The 19,963-nt window shown below is 42.8% G+C and overlaps 1 protein-coding gene across 18 annotated transcripts in view; it reads left to right on the top strand.

Annotated features, from left to right (window-relative positions):
• The first annotated feature begins 3,853 nt into the window (after positions 1 to 3,853).
• Positions 3,854 to 19,963, top strand: part of Ncam1 (neural cell adhesion molecule 1) — a 300,416-nt gene continuing 284,306 nt past the window's right edge. For all 18 annotated transcript variants that reach the window (XM_055622355.1, XM_055622349.1, XM_055622354.1 and 15 more), the window contains exon 1: positions 3,854 to 4,216. In XM_055622355.1, coding sequence (XP_055478330.1) covers positions 4,165 to 4,216 — 52 coding nt within the window. In that variant the 5' untranslated portion in view covers positions 3,854 to 4,164. The remainder of the gene's footprint in view (positions 4,217 to 19,963) is intronic.

Below are 19,963 nucleotides of genomic sequence, written 5' to 3'. Positions count from 1 at the left end.
TAATAATAATAATAATAATAATAATAATAATAATAATAATAATAATAGTAACAGAATTGAGGAACACCCCCTTTCAAGATTCCTTCATCGTCAAACATTTCTTCTCCCTTTTCTGCACATTCTCTGCAATCACTGAAACCAATGCTCCACATTTCTGGCTCCTCCTGCTTCCTTGTCCTTTTATCCTGAGGGCAGAGATGTCTGTTATTCTATCTCTCCATGATTCTGCTCTCTCAGAGCCACTATAAACCTTCTGAGTAGATAAATCCAAGAAGGCCTTTTAAACTTTATTTTAACCACTTCTAGTTTCTCTGCCCTGTTGGTTTTACAACATTTCATTTTCCTTTCTCTCAGTCTACTCTTTCTCTTCTCCTTCTGTGCGTACCTCAGACTCTGACATAATATCTCTGTGTCCTGTATACAGCAACTGGATGATGCCTTCTATGCCTCAGACCTAGAATCTCCAGAGCTGGCATCTTTGCACCTCCTGCTCATCATCTAGTTTGAATCGTCCTTCCTTCCCTGTCTCTTGTCCACATCACCAGCAGTTGTGACTATATATAGGAAGCACTGATCTAGAATTTTAGATGTCTCCACATCAGTTCCCGGTCCAAAAGGACCATTCTTCTGTACTCTGGAACTCCCCATGGCCCTCCACATTTCTCTTTCTTCCCTTTTCATACTTGCCATCACTTATTTATTAGATGTCTAAGGTTTATCATTTGTCTTCTCTGTAAGAATGAAAGCCCACTACTCCAAACCTCTGTGTCGACAGTAGTTCCAGCATTTACCTGATATTGAGTAGATATCTGTGGAATAAATCAAAGGGACTTGTGTTTCTTCTTCTAACTCAGATCTAGTCTTGAAACAAATTTTGAAATTCTGCTGTTTTCATCTTGGAAGTCTGTTTCCTTTCCCATTACACTGTCTTCAACTAAACCTGACATACCATTTCAACACTGACCTGGCCTGCCTCTTGCTCTGGCTGTCTTCTTAGACCACACAAGTAAATCTCCTTTTCTGCACATAGTCTAGGCCTCTCCTTCCTCTACACAGACCCTATGCACCCTACTGAGAGTCCCTTACAGATGTGTGTGCAGCAGCCTGGACTCTCCCTCTCTAGAGGCAGAGATATACAAGCAGACACAGTTTTATCAAATTTAAGAAAAATGGTTTATGGGCAGAGTGTGGAAAAAATAACACAGAAGAGACCCGAAGAACTAAGGACCAGTGATCCATCCTGTTAGAGAAACGTGGGAAAGATCCTAGGAGTGTAGACTGGAGTAACTGGGACAGAATTCTAGAATGAGTCATGACAACAGAGAACGGTTACACAGCAGTGGGAGGGGCAGGAGAGAGACAAAAAAAGGAAAAATCTATTCACACTGAAGTGAGATAGGATTTCCACACTTGTCTACATCTGAAGGCTAAAAATAGGGACATTTGGGGAGAAAAGTGGCGAGGAATCTTTTAATTCTACTGACATGGGCTATAAGAAGCGAGGTTTGCAGGGACGGGTGTGTCTCTCACTCTGGATGGTAAAATTAGAAAAAATTTATTTTGGGTGCTCCAACCTTCACTCCTCTACACCCCCAGCCTACTCTTTTATTTTTCTCTGTGCTGAAAACTTCATTAGGGAAGAGTCTGTTCTATCCATGCACACAAAGCTATAATGTATAATGTGATCGTTTTATACACTGACAAAAGACAATGTGAAACCAAAAACAGCAACCCAAAATACGTGTACATACATGTGATGTGCATAACATTAGTCAGATTTCTGGCTCAGTGACAAATGCTGATGTAAACAGCTTACAGGAAGGAAAGGATCATTTTGTCTCATGGTTTCAGAGCTCTCAGTCTGTGGTGGCTTCACCTTGCTGCCTTTGGGCCTGGTATAAGGAAACACATCATGCAGAAATAAGCAAACCTCAGTGTCAGCAGAAAGCACAAAAGAGAGTGTGTGTGGGCAGACAAGACAGGGCTCTCGACATTTCCTTCCAAGGTACAACCTCAAGCAATCTGACTTCCTTCTCATTGTCCCCATGACTGAATGGTCTAACCTGGCCTAGTTGAGTCACCTTGGGTGCCAAGATTTGATTTCTTAGACCTTGGAGGAACATTCCAGATCATACTATAGTAAATATATATCCATTACATCAAACACGTGGCCAAGTACAGTGACTTCCAAACAAATACTTGATGTTAATGAAAGTATTAAAAAATTTGACATCTACAATCAAACTCTGAAAGCAATCTAAATATCCAGAAACACAATGGAGACATCACTAGAAGAATTATTACATTATAGAGCTAGTTAGAAAGTTTTCCTCATGGCTACAGGAAAATGCTTTTATGACATTAGGAAAAATCAGCAGGCTTTCAGATTGCTAGTAGAATGTGCTAATTATAAAAGCTGTATGCAGGGCTAGAGAGATAGTACAGTTTGTAAATCACTTGTCTTGCTGGAGTGCCTGAGCTTAATCCCAGAAGGTTTTGTTTGTTTGTTTGTTTGTTTTTGTTGTTTGGTCCAGGCATGGCAGTGTGCTTGTAATCTCAGCTACAAGGAGGCAGGGATGGGCAGATCCATAGTGATAACTACCCAGCAAGCCTAGGCTACTAGATGAGAGTTCCAGGATGCTGAGAGATATGTCTCAAAAAGAAGAAGAAAGAGAAGGAGGAGGAGGAGGAGGAGGAGGAGGAGGAGGAGGAGGAGGAGGAGATGAAGAAGAAGAAGAAGAAAAAGAAGAAGAAGAAGAAGAAGAAGAAGAAGAAGAAGAAGAAGAAGAAGAAGAAGAAGAAGAAGAAGAAGAAGCCAGCTAACACAGGCCCCTGGGTGCTGTAGCAGTGAGAACAGCCACTGAGGGACCTGCCCTTCGAAGATGGCAGGGCTTGAGAGTAAGAGTGGAATGGCAGTTTCCTCCCTTGGAGGGCCTCACTGTGTGAGGCCAACAGTCAAGCCACTTTTGTAGCGCCCTCACCTGTGTTTCCTGCACAGCTCAAGGCCTATTCAGGTGCAAATGTGACAGTTGATGTCACTGGGTTCCCCATCTCTTTCTTTTAACAAACAAGGCTGTTTGATTAATGGAAGCCTGTGTTGATACGTCAGTCATACTACATTTTCATAGCCTTAAGATCAGGGGCTTGTTCCTGGTTGAAGAAGGCTTACTGTGGCTCCTAAGCCCCTATGCTGTAATACCTACAGAAAAGCCAGAGCAAAGGACAAATAAGGAGAGCAGATTCCAATACTTGTGAACAGTGCCTGGTTATTACTTCTACCTGTCTCTCCATTTTCTTCTGCCTGGCTTCCCCACCCCCACTTCTGAGATCTGAGCAGTGCTGCTGTGAGTTGCTCCCTCTGTGGGAAGGTAAACTTCTTGGCCAGGAGAAAGCAAACAAACAACAAAACAAATCTCAGCAACCCTCATCTCTCTCCAAATTACCAGTTTCTTTCACTTAAAAAAAAAAAAAGAAAGAAAAGGAAAGGAAACCATATGCTTCTTATTGCGAGGACTTTAGTAACTAAACAGAGGGATGGAGGGATTCCGCAACTTTGAAAATCTAACCGAATATAAATCTTTTTTTTTTTTTTTTTTTGCTAATTATTAAAACGTTCACATTTCTGATGTTCACATTTCTGACTAAGGAACGCTGGGGCAGAAGGAGCTGCGAAGGCATGAATGAAGGAAAGGGGTGGAAAGAAGAAATCTCAGCTCAGCCTGGAAGGCTACATGTGAAAGAGCCCGGCTCCCACGAAGACTCCAGGCCGCGTTTTGCAGGCGGCCGCATCTGCCTCCCCTGTCTCTTACCTCCTGGATGTTAGGAACTATTTGTGGTCGGCGTGGTGGAAGGACACAGTGAGGTTCTCACCTCCGCCCCCCGCCCGTCGCTCGCATCCCCAGTTCCATCAAAGCCAACCCGGGCTAGCGCAGGGATCTCCGAGTTGAGAGTGTGCTGAGGCTTGGACTGTCACTCATTCTCCGCTCAGCGCGTGAACGCAGCTCGGCAGTGGCTGGCAAGAAACAATTCTGCAAAAATAATCATACCCAGCCTGGCAATTGTCTGCTCCTCGGTCCGTTGCTCCGCCGCCGTCCACAGTTGCTCGTAAGGGGAAAGCACAGAATTTACCTCGGCCAAAACATCCCTCCCAGCCGGCAGTTTACAATGCTGCGAACTAAGGATCTCATCTGGACTTTGTTTTTCCTGGGAACCGCAGGTACATTTTCATTTTTATTTAATTCTACATCGGGTTTGCTAATTGTTCGCTTGCCCCTGTCCTTCCTCTGTCTCCCAGAGACGCACGGTTCTTTTGGGTGGTTTTGTGTGTAAAGGCGAACACAGAGCATTTTCACTAAGCTGAGAAGGGAGCGCATCGCACCGTCCTTGCTTGGCCGGCCAAACCCGTGCCCTCCGGGACGGCGCTGGGCGCTGCTGCCTCCCGGCTCGGTGGCGGCCGCTCACGCCCTTACCACTTGTGTGCCCGCGGAGGTGGGACAGGGGTTTGGAACTGGGATGCTGCCGGGCTGGGCAGCGCTGCTTCCCCTTCCCAGGAGGCGGGCGGCGGGGATGTGCGGCTCCGGCGGTGTCGCCCCCGGGCTTGTCTTCCACCAAGAGGGGCTTGTCAAGCTCCGGGAAGAGTGAACAATAAGGCTGGGGCAGCTTCCCCCTCATCGTTAGGTCCCAGGGTGTGATAAAGTGGGGCTCGCCGCCTTCGCGCACTCCCTCCCTTCTTCCCCGCCCCGAATAACGGTTTGCAAAATGGGGCAACCACGGGCAGCACGCAGGGCCGTGTGGTCGTTTCTGAACCCCCGTGCAAATGACGTTAGTTTTTCATTTGCCAAATTGCTGGGTAGTTGCAAAGCCTGCCCTCGGCCGGGAGCACCGAGGGATGGGAGGGTCCAGCGCCGCGTTTTGACAGGAGGAAGTGCAGAGGGGCGGAGGGCGAGGAGGGCGTGATCGGGGCTGCCTGGTGTGTGTGTGTGTGTGTGTGTGTGTGTGTGTGTGTGTGTGTGTGTGCGCGCGCGCGCGTGTGCGCGCGTGTGCCTTTACACGCACCGCGAGCCTAGGGTTGCACGGTGCCAGCGAAGAATGGCAGGTAGCCAGCTGCCCAGGACACCTCGCCCCATTCTCCTTTCTCTGGGCGTTATTCCTAATCGTGGCAAAGTGTGAACAATGGGGCGCTCAGGAGAAAGACCGAAGCGATGCTGTCGCGGGTGGCGGGGGCTGTGCCGCCGCCCAGAGATCTAAGCATCCGGGAGGGGGGCGCATTGCATTTTGGCTATTTCCATCCCTGCTTCCTTGGAAAATTCTTCAGCGTGCCCACCCTCCCCTCCAGCTGCTGTCCCCCACCCCACCCATGGATCTGCGCTTTGGCGTCCCTGCGGACTGGGAGAGGGGGAAGAAAAGGGCGCTGGGGCTGCCGAGAGCTGGGTGGGATGGGCCGACAGCTGGGGCGGGGGGGTGGGGGGCGTGTGCTGCCAAGCACCAGCTGAAAGCAGGCCAGGATGAAGGGACCGCACATGGCTGTCGCTTCTGCCCGGTGTGCCTGTACCTGTACTAGATCCCTGAGCCCTGGGTGTGGAGTGCACTGGGCGGCCCGGGAGCACCCAGCGCGCCCCCCTCCGTGGGCAGCAGGAGAGCAGAGCCGGGCCACCGCCTCCAGCCAACTCTGGTCGGCGACCAATCAGAGCGAGGCTGGCTGGGCGGGAAGCCGCGAGAGGCTTTTATTGCGGCGCGGGTGGCGCCCGAGCTGCCAGGATGGGCTCCGGGTGTTCTAGTGTAACGGTCTCGCCTCCCGCCGGGAAGGACCCCGCCCTGATATGTCCCTAGCTGGCCGACCGTTTCCGAGGACATAAAATGGAGAAGAGATGGGCCCCGGGACATCCCTTGGTCCAGCCAGCTCATGCTCGCCCACTCGTGCCTCTTTCACGCCGGGTTGGAGCATTCCCGCTCCCCGTCCACGGCGCACAGCTGCGTCGGAGCGCTTCGCCTGCGAGCGCAGAGGACAGCAGCCCCCAAGCTGTGGCCCGGAGAGCAGACGCGCTTGCGCTGACCCTCTGCCCAAGGACTAGACGCTGGGCTGGAGGGGCGTGGCGGGGCGTGGCAGGGCGTGTCTTGACAGGGCGTGCCAAATAGGTTCTTGCCACCACCAAGCCCAGAACTGGCAGGGGCGTGCCCTTCTCTGTGGTGCTGTGAATGACCTCCTCTTAGGGTGTGTTTACTGAAATCTTCCTTCTGGTTAGGAGCTTGACAATGGAGACCTAATCTTCCATGATGCTTCTTTTTTAGGATCTCTTGGTGGTCTTCTCCATGATGGAGACGGGTGTAACCCTCAGTGTTTGGATCCTGTGGAAGCTGAGGGAGGGAATCTTACGCAGGCAGGCGTGTTCCCCTGTCCTCAGGCAAGACTGACATCCTGACCAGTATTCCCTAGAACGAAAGCATCCTTATTCGGCCCCTAAGACCAGACGATGAGGACAGGGGAAAGAAGCAGATACCAGACTGTTTAACAAAAGAAATAAGTGGTTTTACTAACAGAATTTCCAAGTATTGTTTTTACCAGTTTATTAAAAAAAAAAAAAATCCAGAGAATTCAAGCCAAAGGGTTAGGAAGAACGTAAAAGAGGGGTATATATGCGTACCCTCCCCCTTTAGCTGCAAATGCTGCAGGGTATCCACAGACAATGGTATAATTCAAATTCTCTGTTATTGGTGGAACGTGAAAATTTAGATACCAGGGAGCGCGCTCTTAGTGAGTATCCTAGCGCATATCAGATGAATCAGGTGCTCTGTTCTCTGCCCCCTTAGGAATAAAAAGACAGGTTGCATAACTGCATAGGAAATTTGAGTCTGTGAAAGCAAGCATTTGTTGTATGTTAGCTGGCTCAATCATGTGCTCGAATGGTCGGGAACGGTCAAAGCACACGTGCTTAGTTGACAGTTTTAGCCCTTTGCTAGTCTAGCCTCCAAGAGTTAAGGAATATTCACGACCGGTTTTCTATTAAGATAACACCAGACTTATGACAAAGAGCAAATTTAGTACAGAAGGTAATATATATATATATATATATATATATCCCTTGCTAAGCGATTGAAGATGTGTTTCATAAAAGTCTGTTGTGAGAGTGATTACACGGGCTTCTTTTTTTTTTTTAATTTTTTACATTGGTTTTCATTTACAATGGGAAATGTGAAATTTGGGCAAAATTTAAAGGACCGTAATAAAACTGTACTTATTATGGAAAGCTTTTCACATTAGAATTAACACAGAATTCATTTAAAATGTAACAAGACTATAGTCAAATGGAGATTGTGATCCAGAATTGTGGAAATACGGCCCTCCATTTATTTAAATTGGTAGGTTTTACGTTGATTCTGTTCGGCTTTGGGGAGACAGGGTCTCTTTAGATAGCCCAGGTGGCCTGGAATTCACTATCTAAACCAGGTTGGCCTCGAACCTTTTTATGATCCTCTTGCTTCAGCTCCCCTAGTGTTGCTAGCACAGCCATGAACCAGCACACCAGCTTAATAGTTTTGCTCTTGCTGCTATGAGTCCTGAAGATCTATCTGCCCTACTAGGCTTTCATTTATCCCACATTGACAAGGTCCCCACCTTTCTCTTTCCACCAAGATTGAACTTGGTGCCTTCTCTCTAGGTACCCTCACCCTGGATTCCTTTTGTTTTAGCAGTATCAGGAGACTGGTAGAAAGCTGTGCTTCAGCACTTTGCTTAGTAAAGCAGCTTTTCCCTGGTCTTCTTGTGTTGATTGGTTAAACTAAGGATTTTCTCTTTTTAATGGGTGAATAGTTCCCTAAGACTGATCAAAAATTAAAGTAGGTAGAGCCTTAATCAGCAAAATATCCTGCCTATTAGGTGCTTGCCACCATGCCTGAAGAACTGCAATGGATCATCAGAACCTACGTGCTAGAAGAGCGGGGTGACTCCTACAAGTTGTCCTCTGACTTCCACACATATGAGAAAAATAAATACATGTAAAAAAAAAAAAAAAAAAAAAAAACATCAAGCCAAATACCACCCCTCCCACCCCAAACACCAAAACCTCCAGCAATACAAGAAAAGTTAAGGCATTGATGTGTTGTTTGTAGCAGATATGGTTACTGATGCTAGTAAGGAAGAAATTGGTTACAGAGAGCCCCAGCTTCACAGAGCTTTTGAAGTGCTTCCCTTTGGAGTATACTTATCATTAATTGAATTCTTCTGATAGGTAATCTATAACTCAATGTAAGTAATCTCTAAATTTTCCTGTCACTGGGAACAATGTCTTAATTGCCTTTCAAAATAAATAGCACCATTTTGTCAGTCAGACTCTAATCTTTACTGCAACAGATGTTTTTCTTCATGGCAGAACCCAGTTTCTTAAATTATAGGCAGCATTTGTAAACTTCACACTGCTTGAGATACAGACTTTGGGATATCTGGTACAATCATTTAGTACTTCTTTTTAAATGATGAAGGCTGTGTTTGTCTTAATTTGATGAATTTCCCCTATTTACGTCATCAGTGCTAAAGAACTATGGCCACTCTCCAGATTGCAAGCGGCTTCAACGCTGCTGGCAGACGTCCAGAGATATTTTACAGTCTTTCTCAACTTTGTGTGAAATGATTGACTACCTGTTGCTGAAGGACATTTGAACTCTCTCTGACAATCTCGGGTCTGTGATGGTGGCGACCAGAACGAATCGCGGAGAGGGAGAGCAGAGGCTGCACCTGTCCCCATCTGTCTGCTGAAACAGTCGTAGGTTGGGATGAGCGACTGCCGCAAAAGACTCTGCTGTACTCTGTGGAGCTGTAGAATATATAAACAACACTCTACGGCGTCGAGAGAAATATTTGAATGCAAACTTCATAATGGATAGTTCTTCCGTTTGGCAATCTAACAAATCTATAGAGTAAGGAATGTCTGGAATTTTAAAAGAAATGGCAGCAAGTTATGAACAGCATTTTGCTAATCCTAAAAAAATGTCATTATGAATCAAACAAAATTGGAAGCATGAGTCATCAATAATGCTCATTTCAGCTGTGAGTCAAAAGACCAAGGCTCAGAGATCTTTGGCTACAAAGGAAGAATTCTGAGTAGACTTCAGAAGAGAGCTGTGAATGTTTTTTAAATATACTCACCAAATCTCAGCAATATTGTAAAAGGTAGCCTTATAGAAAGGGCAGAATTTCACAGGGACCCTTCTGAATCCTAATGATTAGGCTTTGAGGCCTACAGATTTTATTATTAGCAGATATTTTAGCAATAATGTTTTTGATAACACAAGTAGATATGCTTGCTCCTGGAGGACACTGGAATATAGAAGTCAATCTGGAGGTTATGGTCTTGCCACCTCTAGCCCTTTGTGTTATTAACTCATGAGCCTGATGTAGAGGGATGGAAGTGGTCTGGCGGCAGTGCTATTGTACCCTTTCGTTTCCCGCTGTTGAAATACTGTCTCCCAGCTGCAGATGCTCATTAGGAACACCGCCTTTTGATGTTGGTCTGGGTGCCAAATGGCGGCACCCTTTCAGACAGTCTCAATACATTATACTTAAAATGCTCTTAGGCCACATCTACAGGCAGCCACTGAGTTAACTGATTTTCAGTTAGGTTGACACACTTCTTTCTCCCTGTGGTAATAATTTAGCTTCTAAGCAATCAGGGACCTAAAAAAAACTGCAGTTAAAGAACCCATCTCATATATGGGTCATCAAAGATTTTAATGGACCAGTTATGCATTCTTTCCATCTTGATATTTATAATACTTTCTTGATTGCAAAGATCGTGTGGCTGATGTGACTTCAGAGCCTCAGGTCTAACCTGCATCCCACTACATACTCACTTTCTGATGTGAAGCTAAAAACTCTGCAATATCCGAGCTCCTTTTTCTACTCTGTATAATTCCTGGGATAATATATTCATAGCCTTTTCTTGCCCTCTTACCATTGGTTTCCGATTACCTCATAATTTCACAGCATTCCCGGTAATTTCACACTGTTTGAGATCCTGTTACATACTCTTTTAAACAGTGGATCACATATGTTTATCAAGCGCCAAGTTCTAACCATCAGCTCTGTGGGGAGTCACAGTGGCATTTGATGATGTAATTTCTGCTGTCAGGGAAGCCTGCAAGGAGTACTCAGGCTTGGAGATGAAAGAGGTACCCAAGCTGGGTAGACGCTTCAGCCATCTCTCTTCCTAACTGTCTGATCTTGAATGGGTTGTGCTCCAAGTTTCGAATTCATGGCTGCTAACTGTCCCAGCATCATCATGTTGACTGTGAATACTTTAGAGGGAAAAGTGATTTTATCATAAGAAGTAAAGCCAGTACAAGGTTGGATCTAGGTTCCACGGGCCATGGAGGTTATAAAATGTTGACCCTTTACAAGAAAATTCACAATCTCCTTGCTTTTGCAAGGATTTAGAAAACACATGACTACCAGAAGGCATTATCAGGTCCCCATCTCTCAGAATCTAGAAAGCTGTTCCTATCCTTAGGTCTGCTACGATTTACTTGCTTTGGAATGTAGGTGAATGGTTACAGCTTACTGAGCATGGACCTTACACCGATTGCATGAATTGTGTATAAAAATCAAGGTTATTTTTATAAAGAAGCTACTTGACCTTTATTTTCCCCAAAATCTGAAGTGAGGTCTAAGGAATTCTATGATTTCTCACTGCAGGTATTTTTGTAAATTACCAACTCAAATAAAATAGAGTAATTGGTATTCTTATTCAGATGAATCAGACTTAAATATCCTCCTGGCTGGGCAGGAAATAGCCCTGCCAACTTAAAGGTGACTTGGGAAGGCGGTTGCAGAATTTGTTTTAGCTAAAAGCAGATAACATGGCACACAATACCAATTATTATAGCTTAATCATCCGTAAATGGTTTTTAGAACCGTTGTATCATTTTCCTCTCCCCTCACTTATTTGGTAAATATTTAGCACTTGCTCTCTGCTTTTACTGGAAGCCCAGTGGTCAACTAAATGTATTGACACTGTCTGTATGCAGCTCCTAGGGTAACAGTGCAGAGGAATACAGCTGTTAGACAAAGAAAACACAGGCCCACTGAAAACTGAGGAAGGGGACAAGGCACTGTGGGAATTTGTGAGGAGGAAATCTACTTATTATTGGATGGTTGGAGAAATGAAGGTAGCTTTTAACCAACCTCCAAATAGAAGAGACATATGGTATTCTCATTTTAAGGCATGACTGATGGCCTGTGTCATTGGACAAACAATGAATAACAACCGGCCAAGGCAAATTCCTTTATCTAATAAAAATTCCTAACATCTTGAGGTCAAACAACCTCGGAGATTGTGTCTGGTTTCAGTTTATAAAGTCAAGAGGGACATGCCTCTGTTTCCAGAGCTTTCCATCTTACAAATAGAGATATGATTCTGTGGCTTCTTTGGACCACAATAAAGGAAGCAATCAATTCTGCTTGGGACTCCCTTGAGCTTTGCTTAGGAGATGAGTTTGTCTTTATAAAGAACAGGTGATTCAATAAGCAGATCACCTGAGCAAAATATATACATTTGGGTTTGGGGAACAGGGACTTGGTACGACCAGAGAGGAGAAGAAAGGAAAGGTACCCTGAGAAAGTTATTTGTGAAGTGGGGCTGGCCCATAATTTCTACGAGTTGAATGCATTTATCCCCTTTCTAAATGAAAACAGGTAGCCTTGGAGGAGATAGTAACAAACTTGCCTGCCATGGCTCTGTGCTGCCTGAGCCTAATCAAAGAGAAGAGGCATGGTGGAAGGACATTGTGGAGAGCTTTGGGGTTTGCACGTCTGCTCAACACACTGACATTCTGCAAGTTGTTGCTTTTCTGAGCCTGTGTGCCTATCTGCAATACTAAGCTCCTGATGCCCACACCACCTACGGGGTTTTTGTGAGCTTAAATAAACAGTAAGTAATCAATAGGCGCTTTTAAAGAAGACTAGTTCATCTTGAGCCAAGATATTTTTTATCTAAAATGTTTGTTTAATGAAAAAAATTTAATCTATGACTGTTTTGTGCGTGGCTCTGAGTGAGAAGCAGTAGAAAAAAAAAAACAGAACAAATTTGAGACTATTTTTGGCTTCATAGAAGCTTCCAGGTGGCTACAAAGCAGGTACTAACTTAATCCCAGTAGTTAAGTTATGAAAGATGGTGTGTGGCAAGTCCCTAAACAAAGGAGTCAGGACAGCTATTAGATAGGCACAAATCTCCTTGGTTGCTTTTAATATCTGAAAAAGATGTGGAGGGCTGAGAAGGTGATCCAGGTCTCTATGGAACATGGGCCAGTAGGGCAAAGAGGACCTGTTTTCTCATGGAAAGAGATGGGACTAGAGCAAGAATTGTATTGAAGGGGGGTGTGTGGGTCACATTAAAGTCTTAAATGCTAGACAAAGGAGATGGGTATGGCCTGAGATGTAGAAGAGTCAAAACAAACAGGCAAACAAGCATGTTTGAGAGGATGATCAGGTATGGAGGGAAGGAAGGATGTGCTCCTGTACTCCCTGTGAGGTTAGCTGTGAGTGAACACAAGGGTAAACAGGAACACTCAGCACAGGGATTTTGGTCTTATGTAGCATCAAATACAGTGGTTGGACAGACCAGAGAGTTCTTGAAAGTTTGTGAGATCAAATAGATAATGAAGACCTAGAGTCCAAGGGAAGAGGGTCCAGAGAAATTGACCCAACGACCAGCAAGTCTGAAGAAAACTTTGGGTTTATATAATAGGAAGACTCAAGTGTGGAGAAGGGAAACTTTTGGGTGTAGAGTCAAAGATTATTTCACTCTGTTCTGACTAGCTAAGCGATTTATGGATGGTATTTATCTTCTTTGAATACTGGTATCTTCAACTGAGTAGACGGAAATAAGAACATATGTGTGAAATTCATTATACATGAAAATACTTTACAATTCTACCCTTTATTAGAAGAAATATCGTTGAGTGGTTTTATTTAAAAAGTCATTTTATTTTTAAGATAAGGTCTGCTTAGACTGAAGAAAACACTACAGTATATTTTATAAAGCAGCTAATTTTGAAAAATGATCATTGTAATGACTTTGGAGGGAGATAGTGGGCACAGGTGAGATGTTGGAGATGGAGAATCAATGGTGAGGTATATGATATCCAAAAGGCAGCTGCCTAAAATAGACAGTTTCTTTATTTTCATCATTATATATATGGTTTTGTTTTTGTTGTTGTTGTTGTTGTTTTTAATTTTGGAGGACAGGGCCTCATTTTGTAGCCCAGGCTAGCCTGGATATTACTTTGCAGTACAGGTTGGCTTAAACTGTTGAAGCTACAGACATAATACCCAGCAAGACTGCAATTTTTTTGAAGTTGCCATAGTAACTATGGTAAGTTTTGTGTTTTTTTTTTTTTTTTGAAACTTACCATAGTACTGTTAATAAAATGTGGAAATCATACATTGTGTGTTTTAGAGGATGTCCAGACATCCTCACATCTTAATTTATTATTTTCTAAACTGTGGGTAGTTATACTGGCTTCTTTTATACATCAATAAAGAAGTAAGAAAGAAATAGAGGAAGAAAGAATGAAACGCAACAGTGGAATGGGTTAGATTAGAAACAAATATTTTGTAGGGTGGTTCTTGTTAAACATTTGTTCTGGTGTGTGTGTGTGTGTGTGTGTGTGTGTGTGTGTGTGTGTGTTTAACCTGACTGTGATGGAAAACATTGTAACTCAGGTCAAAATACTTTGACAGCTACTGTCATAGAAGGAAAAATAAAGGACATGTGAGAGGGTGAAGTCATCTGTAGCAGAGAACAGAGTTAGAAGGTACAGGGTAGAGACTTCATGGGCTTTGAGGGAGGGAATAAGAAATGACAGCAAGACTGCTTACCAAACAAGTATCCAGTTGGTCACCTGAGGGGGAGGGAGTGGAGAGGAAGAAGGAAGGAAGGAGGGAAGAAGGGGGAGGAGTGGATGGAAGAAAGAGAGAAACAAAGCTCCATAGAAACTTGACTTCAGAAAGCTTGAATATTTGGAAGCAAAAAGACAACTGAAAACACCAGAAAGCAGCCAGAGGAAATCATGTAGAATCTAACACGTTACCAGCAAGATGGAAATTACTAGGGAGCCAGGGGTTGGTTGGAGAACTCTTCCCAAGAGTCCAGGGCAACTTTAAAGGAGGGATGGAAGTGGAGGAGGGTGGGTGGGACACACATGTACATGCACATTTGGGAGGTGTCTTATGGAGCCCAGCTAAGGAGATGATGAAGACAGAGGTGGGAGGAGTCTTACTGTTATGGTTTCAGTAGACAGAAAACATGATGACTCACAATCAATATGTTGTGGAGAAATTCTCATATCCTAAGGGATTGATGTAGTATTTGGCAGCCATAGTGCTGTCCTGTCTACAATTCAGAAATTACATTGAACAATCTGGATGGAACCAGATCCTAGTGGTATAAACTGCAAGATTAGAGAATCCCCACACTGAGAAAGGGGGTGAAGGTTTAGTGGGAATGAATATTGTATAAAGATATAATCCTGACTTTGTAAAACAACACTTATTTGTACATCAAGACTAGAAGAAGGGAACTCACATTTCATAGTGCTTGAGTTTTCTGTAGTGAGAATACAGTGTCTTGTGTGCAGTTGTAGAGCAAATAGCTCTGTGAAAAGGAGGGCAACAACTCTGAGGTGGCTGAGAATGTGAAGAAGGTGAGACTCAAGCAGAAAATTAGGAGGTTTTTTTGTTTTTTGTTTTGTTTTGTTTGTTTGTTTTTGCTTTTCAGAGGGACGCAGTGGCCTTAAAGCCATTTCAGTTGAGTGGAGAAGTTCAAGATATTAGGAATCAAAGACTAAGGAGATATTCAGTGATATTCAAGACAGTTGACAGGAAAGGAAACAGGGATGCTAAAGGGAGCAAAGATGTCATATCCGGGTCGTCATCCCCTGACTGACTGTACCAAGGAGAAAGAGCAAGAGACGAAAAAGTTGAACAACCTTTGCAAGAAGCAAAGGAACAGATCAGTACTTTTAAAAATTATCAAAGTCAGGGATTCCCACAGCTGCTGTTGTTGATAATGAGAGAAGAGTTTCTAGATATAGTTGCTCTGTATTCTTGTATTGGCACCTTTGATAGCCATAACCATTATTTTTTTTAAATTTTTATTATGTCTATGAGTGTTTGACCACATGTATGTATGTGTACCATAAATGTGTCTGGTGCCCACTGAGGTCAGAGGAAGGTGTTGGATCCCATGGGACTGGAGATATTGACATTTGTGATCTGTCATTTGGGAGCAGTGATACAGCAAACCCGAGTCCTCTGCAAAAGCAGCAGGTGCTCTTAAACACCTAGTTGCTTTTCCAACTCCACAACCTATATTTCTATACCTCTAAAAATTCCTTTTGACTGCACATAACAAGTTTTTATAGTTTCTCTTTTATTTTATTTTATTTTTTTATATTTTAGGTACAGCGTCTCACTATGAAGTCCAAGCTGGCCTCAAACTCAAGAGCCTCCTGCCTTTTCTACCCCAGTGCTGGGATTACAGAGTGCACCATTGTACCTAGCTTTATCAGAATCCTCTTGACTTGCTGGCCTTTCCACTGATTAGATGTCTTTTTTCTTTTTCTTTTTTTTTTTCACATCAGCAAAGGAGTGGCAAAGGGTTGTGATTGGCTACTCTCTCTGATTTAATAAAAACACACATTCACTTTGGAGTATTTACTCTGCTTAGAAGAGACGCTGTCAAGCACAAGTTAAGCTGATGTTACTCTATTAGAATTATATTTAGGTGACAATCTGTAAGCCTTAAGATCTGTTACCATCTAGTGAAAGCTCTTTATTTTGGTGGATACCAGGGGCCTTTAGTTTCCTTCGCTTCAGACTCTGGTTCTTCTCCTTTCCATGACCTTGAGCATTAGTTAATTCTTCTGACACTTGGTTTATTTATATGTGAGGCAGCAATAATAATGCCTGCCTAATAGGGACATTGTGAGGAGGAAATGAGGTAATTCATATAACTGTCTGCTACATAGTGAGCTTGGTAATTTTTTGTCTTCCTTTCTTTTTGCTAAAGTTTCCAGTGAAGGAATACATAATTAGTGTTGGGTTTAGATATTGATTATAATTAAAACCACATTTTTCCCCATTTAGTTTTCATTTCCCAAGAGCTTAGGATCTCCATGAGTTTTAGTTGAGGCAGATATGCCATGGTTCATTGCTTAGCATTTTACTGCCTCCAAAAGCAAAGTCTAGTTGACACTGACTTTGAGAAAAGCAGAATTTTAAGAATCAAAGGCTGAGAAAATGATTCAGTAGGTGAAGTGCTTGCTGTGTGACAATGAGAACTAGAGACCAGATAGTCACCACTCTTGGGAAAGCTGAGCATGGCTGCATGTACCTTTGGCCCCAGTGTTGAGGATGAGGAGGACAAAGAGGCAGGAAGATCACTGGGGCTTCCTGGCTTCCAGCCTAGACAGAAAATGGTGCTCACCTGGTTTAATAGGAGACCCTGTCTCAAGGAATAAGGTGGAGAGTGATGGAACAAGACACCTGCTGGCCTCTTCTGCTCTCCTCATGTGCATGCATCCGTGCACACACATGCATACAACACACACAACCATATTAGTGTATGTATATTTTGCTTTCTATTTGAATAATATTAATATCAAATCTGTCCATTTGTCATGGTGGTAGAGCCATAAACCTTAGGATGCTTAAATAGTAGGTATTGCTGAAGATCATATAGGGACGGCTCGTTAGTCCAGAAGTCATTTTTCTAGCAACCTTACTCCTTTGGAAGATGGAGAATGATTTGCCAAAAGAGATATTCCAAAGTCCAGGAATTAAATTGTATGCCCTTGACCCCAGGAAAGCTTTCAATCTTTACTCAGAGAGCCCATCTATTCTTAATTGATTTCCTAGCTTCTACTTCATTTGTAAGAGCTCTGAGGTCTGAGGTTTGGATTTGAAGTGAAGTTGACTGTTAGGGATATGCTGGTAAAAAAAAAAAAAAAAAAAAAAAGATGTACTAGCTTGTAAGAAGAAAGGACTAGAAAAAAAGCAGGAAAAGCAGACTACAAATGAAAAGAAAAAGTTTTCAGATAGGAAAGGAAAAGCCCTAAATATCACAAAATGCTAAAGGTGTGCCTATAACGAAACATAGTATAAATAATAGGCATTCAGCTAACCATAGTGTAAATAGGTATTCATAATATAGCAATAGTTGGAAGAAACAGTTACAGTTCCTTACACGGAGCAGGTGTCAGTCAGCCACATGAGTTCAGTCACTTGAGCATGTGCCATCAGTGTTTAGCTGTGTGTTAGATGTTCAGGGAGGTAGGCATGAGTTCAAGTTTCTATGAAGTTGAAAAGACAAAGCAAACCTAGAGCTGAGTACTGATGTCTTCATGAACTGCGAATTGGGAGGGGCAGGGGAAAGACTGCACAATTAAAATTATTTACCTGCACATTGACTTGTGAAACATATATACTCAAATCCCCAATGATTTAGGACATATGTCATTTCACAGTTCATTATTCTAGAGTCACTTTGTTATATAGCTGTTTATGAATTTGGTTTGTAGTAAAAAGCAGTAAGAGAAAATGAGCATGCTGCATAGTTTTGTTGTCAACTTGATGCAAATTATAGTCGCCTGGGAAGAGGGAACTGAGGAACTACTTGCATCAGACTGGCCTTGAGGCAAGTCTGTGGAGAGTTTTCTTGCTGTGGGAGGGCCCACCGAGGGCCCACCCCACTCTGGGCACTGCCAGCCAGGAGGTGGAAGAAAGGTAACTGAAGCTTAGCCTGAGAGCAAACTACATAAGTTGTGATCCTCCATGGTTTCTCCTTCAGTTCCTGTCTCTAAGTTCTCTGCCTTGATACCCTGGTTTTCCTCTGTGATGGACTCTGACCAGGATGTGAGAGCCAAGTAAACCCTTCCCTCCTTTAGCTGATTGTGGTCATGGTGTTTTCCACAGGAATAGAAAACAGACTTGGTTAGTGGGTCAGCCAAGACTTCTCTGCTGAATTATAATAAATTCACTTTAGATGAAAAACACCAACCCAGTCATTACTTGGAATTGTTTAGTTGGTATTACTTTCCTCTTTATTGAAATTTGTTTCGTTTTCTTACCAAAGTGATATGGCAAGATTGCTTTAAAACCTGAATAGTTCTATAAAATATGGAATAAAATACATGAGACCCATGCCCTAAACCTTTCTGCATCCCTCATCTCGCCCATCCCTTATTTTGACTCCTCTGAAGCACCCACTTTGTTCATTTCTTACCTCCATACTTACAGTTTATCAATCTTCCAGTTTAAATTTTGTTACCCTTTTCCTGTTGGGGATTAGGTCTTACATGTCTCATTTCCACCTGCTTCCCTTTCCCTATGTCTCACAGAATACCTAGTTTTCATTAAGCCAATCTTCAGTGTTTATATCATATGGCAACATGAACAGTATCACAGTTGAGCCTTGAATAATGCCATGGTTTTTATCTCCTTTCTTATATAACTTTATGTCTCTCCAGGAATCCATAATGGGTTCAGTTTTCTTTGGTTATTTTTCTATGTGTCTGTCACTAATTATCCTCAAGTTCTCAGACTGTAGCCTATACCACTTCTTGAGTCATTCATTCAAACATGTTTGCTTTTAGTTGTCTCCTAGGGGTTATGTCCAAGATGCCTTCTTTAATTTGTTGACTTTATAGGCTTCCTGTAGTTAATTTTTATTATGTAGTTTTCTAGATTAGGTATTATGTTTCTTGTAAATTTTGAAGGTGTTGCCTTGTGTTTCTGACTTTCAGTGTTGTGCTGGCAAAGTCTATTGCCACCCTGATTCCTACTAAGTACCAATGATAGTAAAACACTGAATAATACTATATACAGTACACACCAACACATACTAAATACCAATACTAGTAAGACTAAAACCATATACAATACATACCAATACATACTAAATACCAATCCAATAATACTATATATAATACATTTCAATACCTACTAAATAACAATACAATGGTACTAAATAAATACCAAATTTGTTTTCTTTTTCTCTGGAAGAATAGAAGATCTTCTCTTTGCCTGAGGTGTTCTGTAATTTCTCAATAATGGGCTTTTATTGGGGTCTCATCTTCATATTGAGATAGGTTCTCTGTGGGCTATATTAACCTGGAAATTTATGTCCTCAAGTCCTAGGAAATGTTTTTATATTATTCACTTCAGATTTTCTTTCTTTTATTGCTTTTTTAGAAGTTACTTACTTATCTAATTTTTCTTAATATTCTTCTATCCTGTCATACATTCCCTTATTCTATTTCCCTTTGCTTCCTAAGAGCTTTTGTTCCCTACAACTTTCTATTCCACTAACCTTTTTTGATTTTGGTAGCATCCTCTTGATGCAGAACGATTTTCATTGCTGAGGGTTTGGGAAGCTTTCCTTTGCTTTCCATATCTTATGTTTGTCCTCTGAGAGTATGTTTATTATGCTTTAGTGTCTGTGTTCATGTTTCATGCATCATTTCATTCCCCAAATGCTGGTAATCCTTTGCTGTGATTGGGAGGCAGACACTGCAATGGTACAAGGAGCTCTGTGGCTTGGGCTGGAGGGTGATTGTGTAGAGATATCTGGGATGTTAGCTGGGGAGTGTTTTCTCTACTCATTCGCACCCACATTTCCTACTGGCCGAGCTGGTTTAAGAAATTCCGACAGCCAGATTCCTCTCTTTCTCTGAGTGGAAGAAGTGTGTTTGGTGTATTTTCTTTCAGGATTTCAGTTGGCCCTCTCTGAAATATAGCACATTTGCCTTCATCAATGCATCTTAGACCCTCTGTTGTAACTTTCCTAGTCAATAAAAATGCAGACTTCTACTAGGATGGAGGGTAATGGGAGAAGAGATACTTGGCTGATACTTTCTGTAACTTTCAAGTGTGTGTGTGTGTGTGTGTGTGTGTGTGTGTGTGTGTGTGTGTGTG

The sequence above is a fragment of the Psammomys obesus genome, unplaced genomic scaffold (genome assembly GCF_907164565.1).
Source record: "Psammomys obesus unplaced genomic scaffold, mPsaObe1.curated_primary_1811, whole genome shotgun sequence".
Lineage (NCBI taxonomy): Eukaryota > Metazoa > Chordata > Mammalia > Rodentia > Muridae > Psammomys > Psammomys obesus.
Note: the sequence above shows the minus strand (reverse complement) of the source record. Positions and strands in the feature narration are given on the sequence as shown.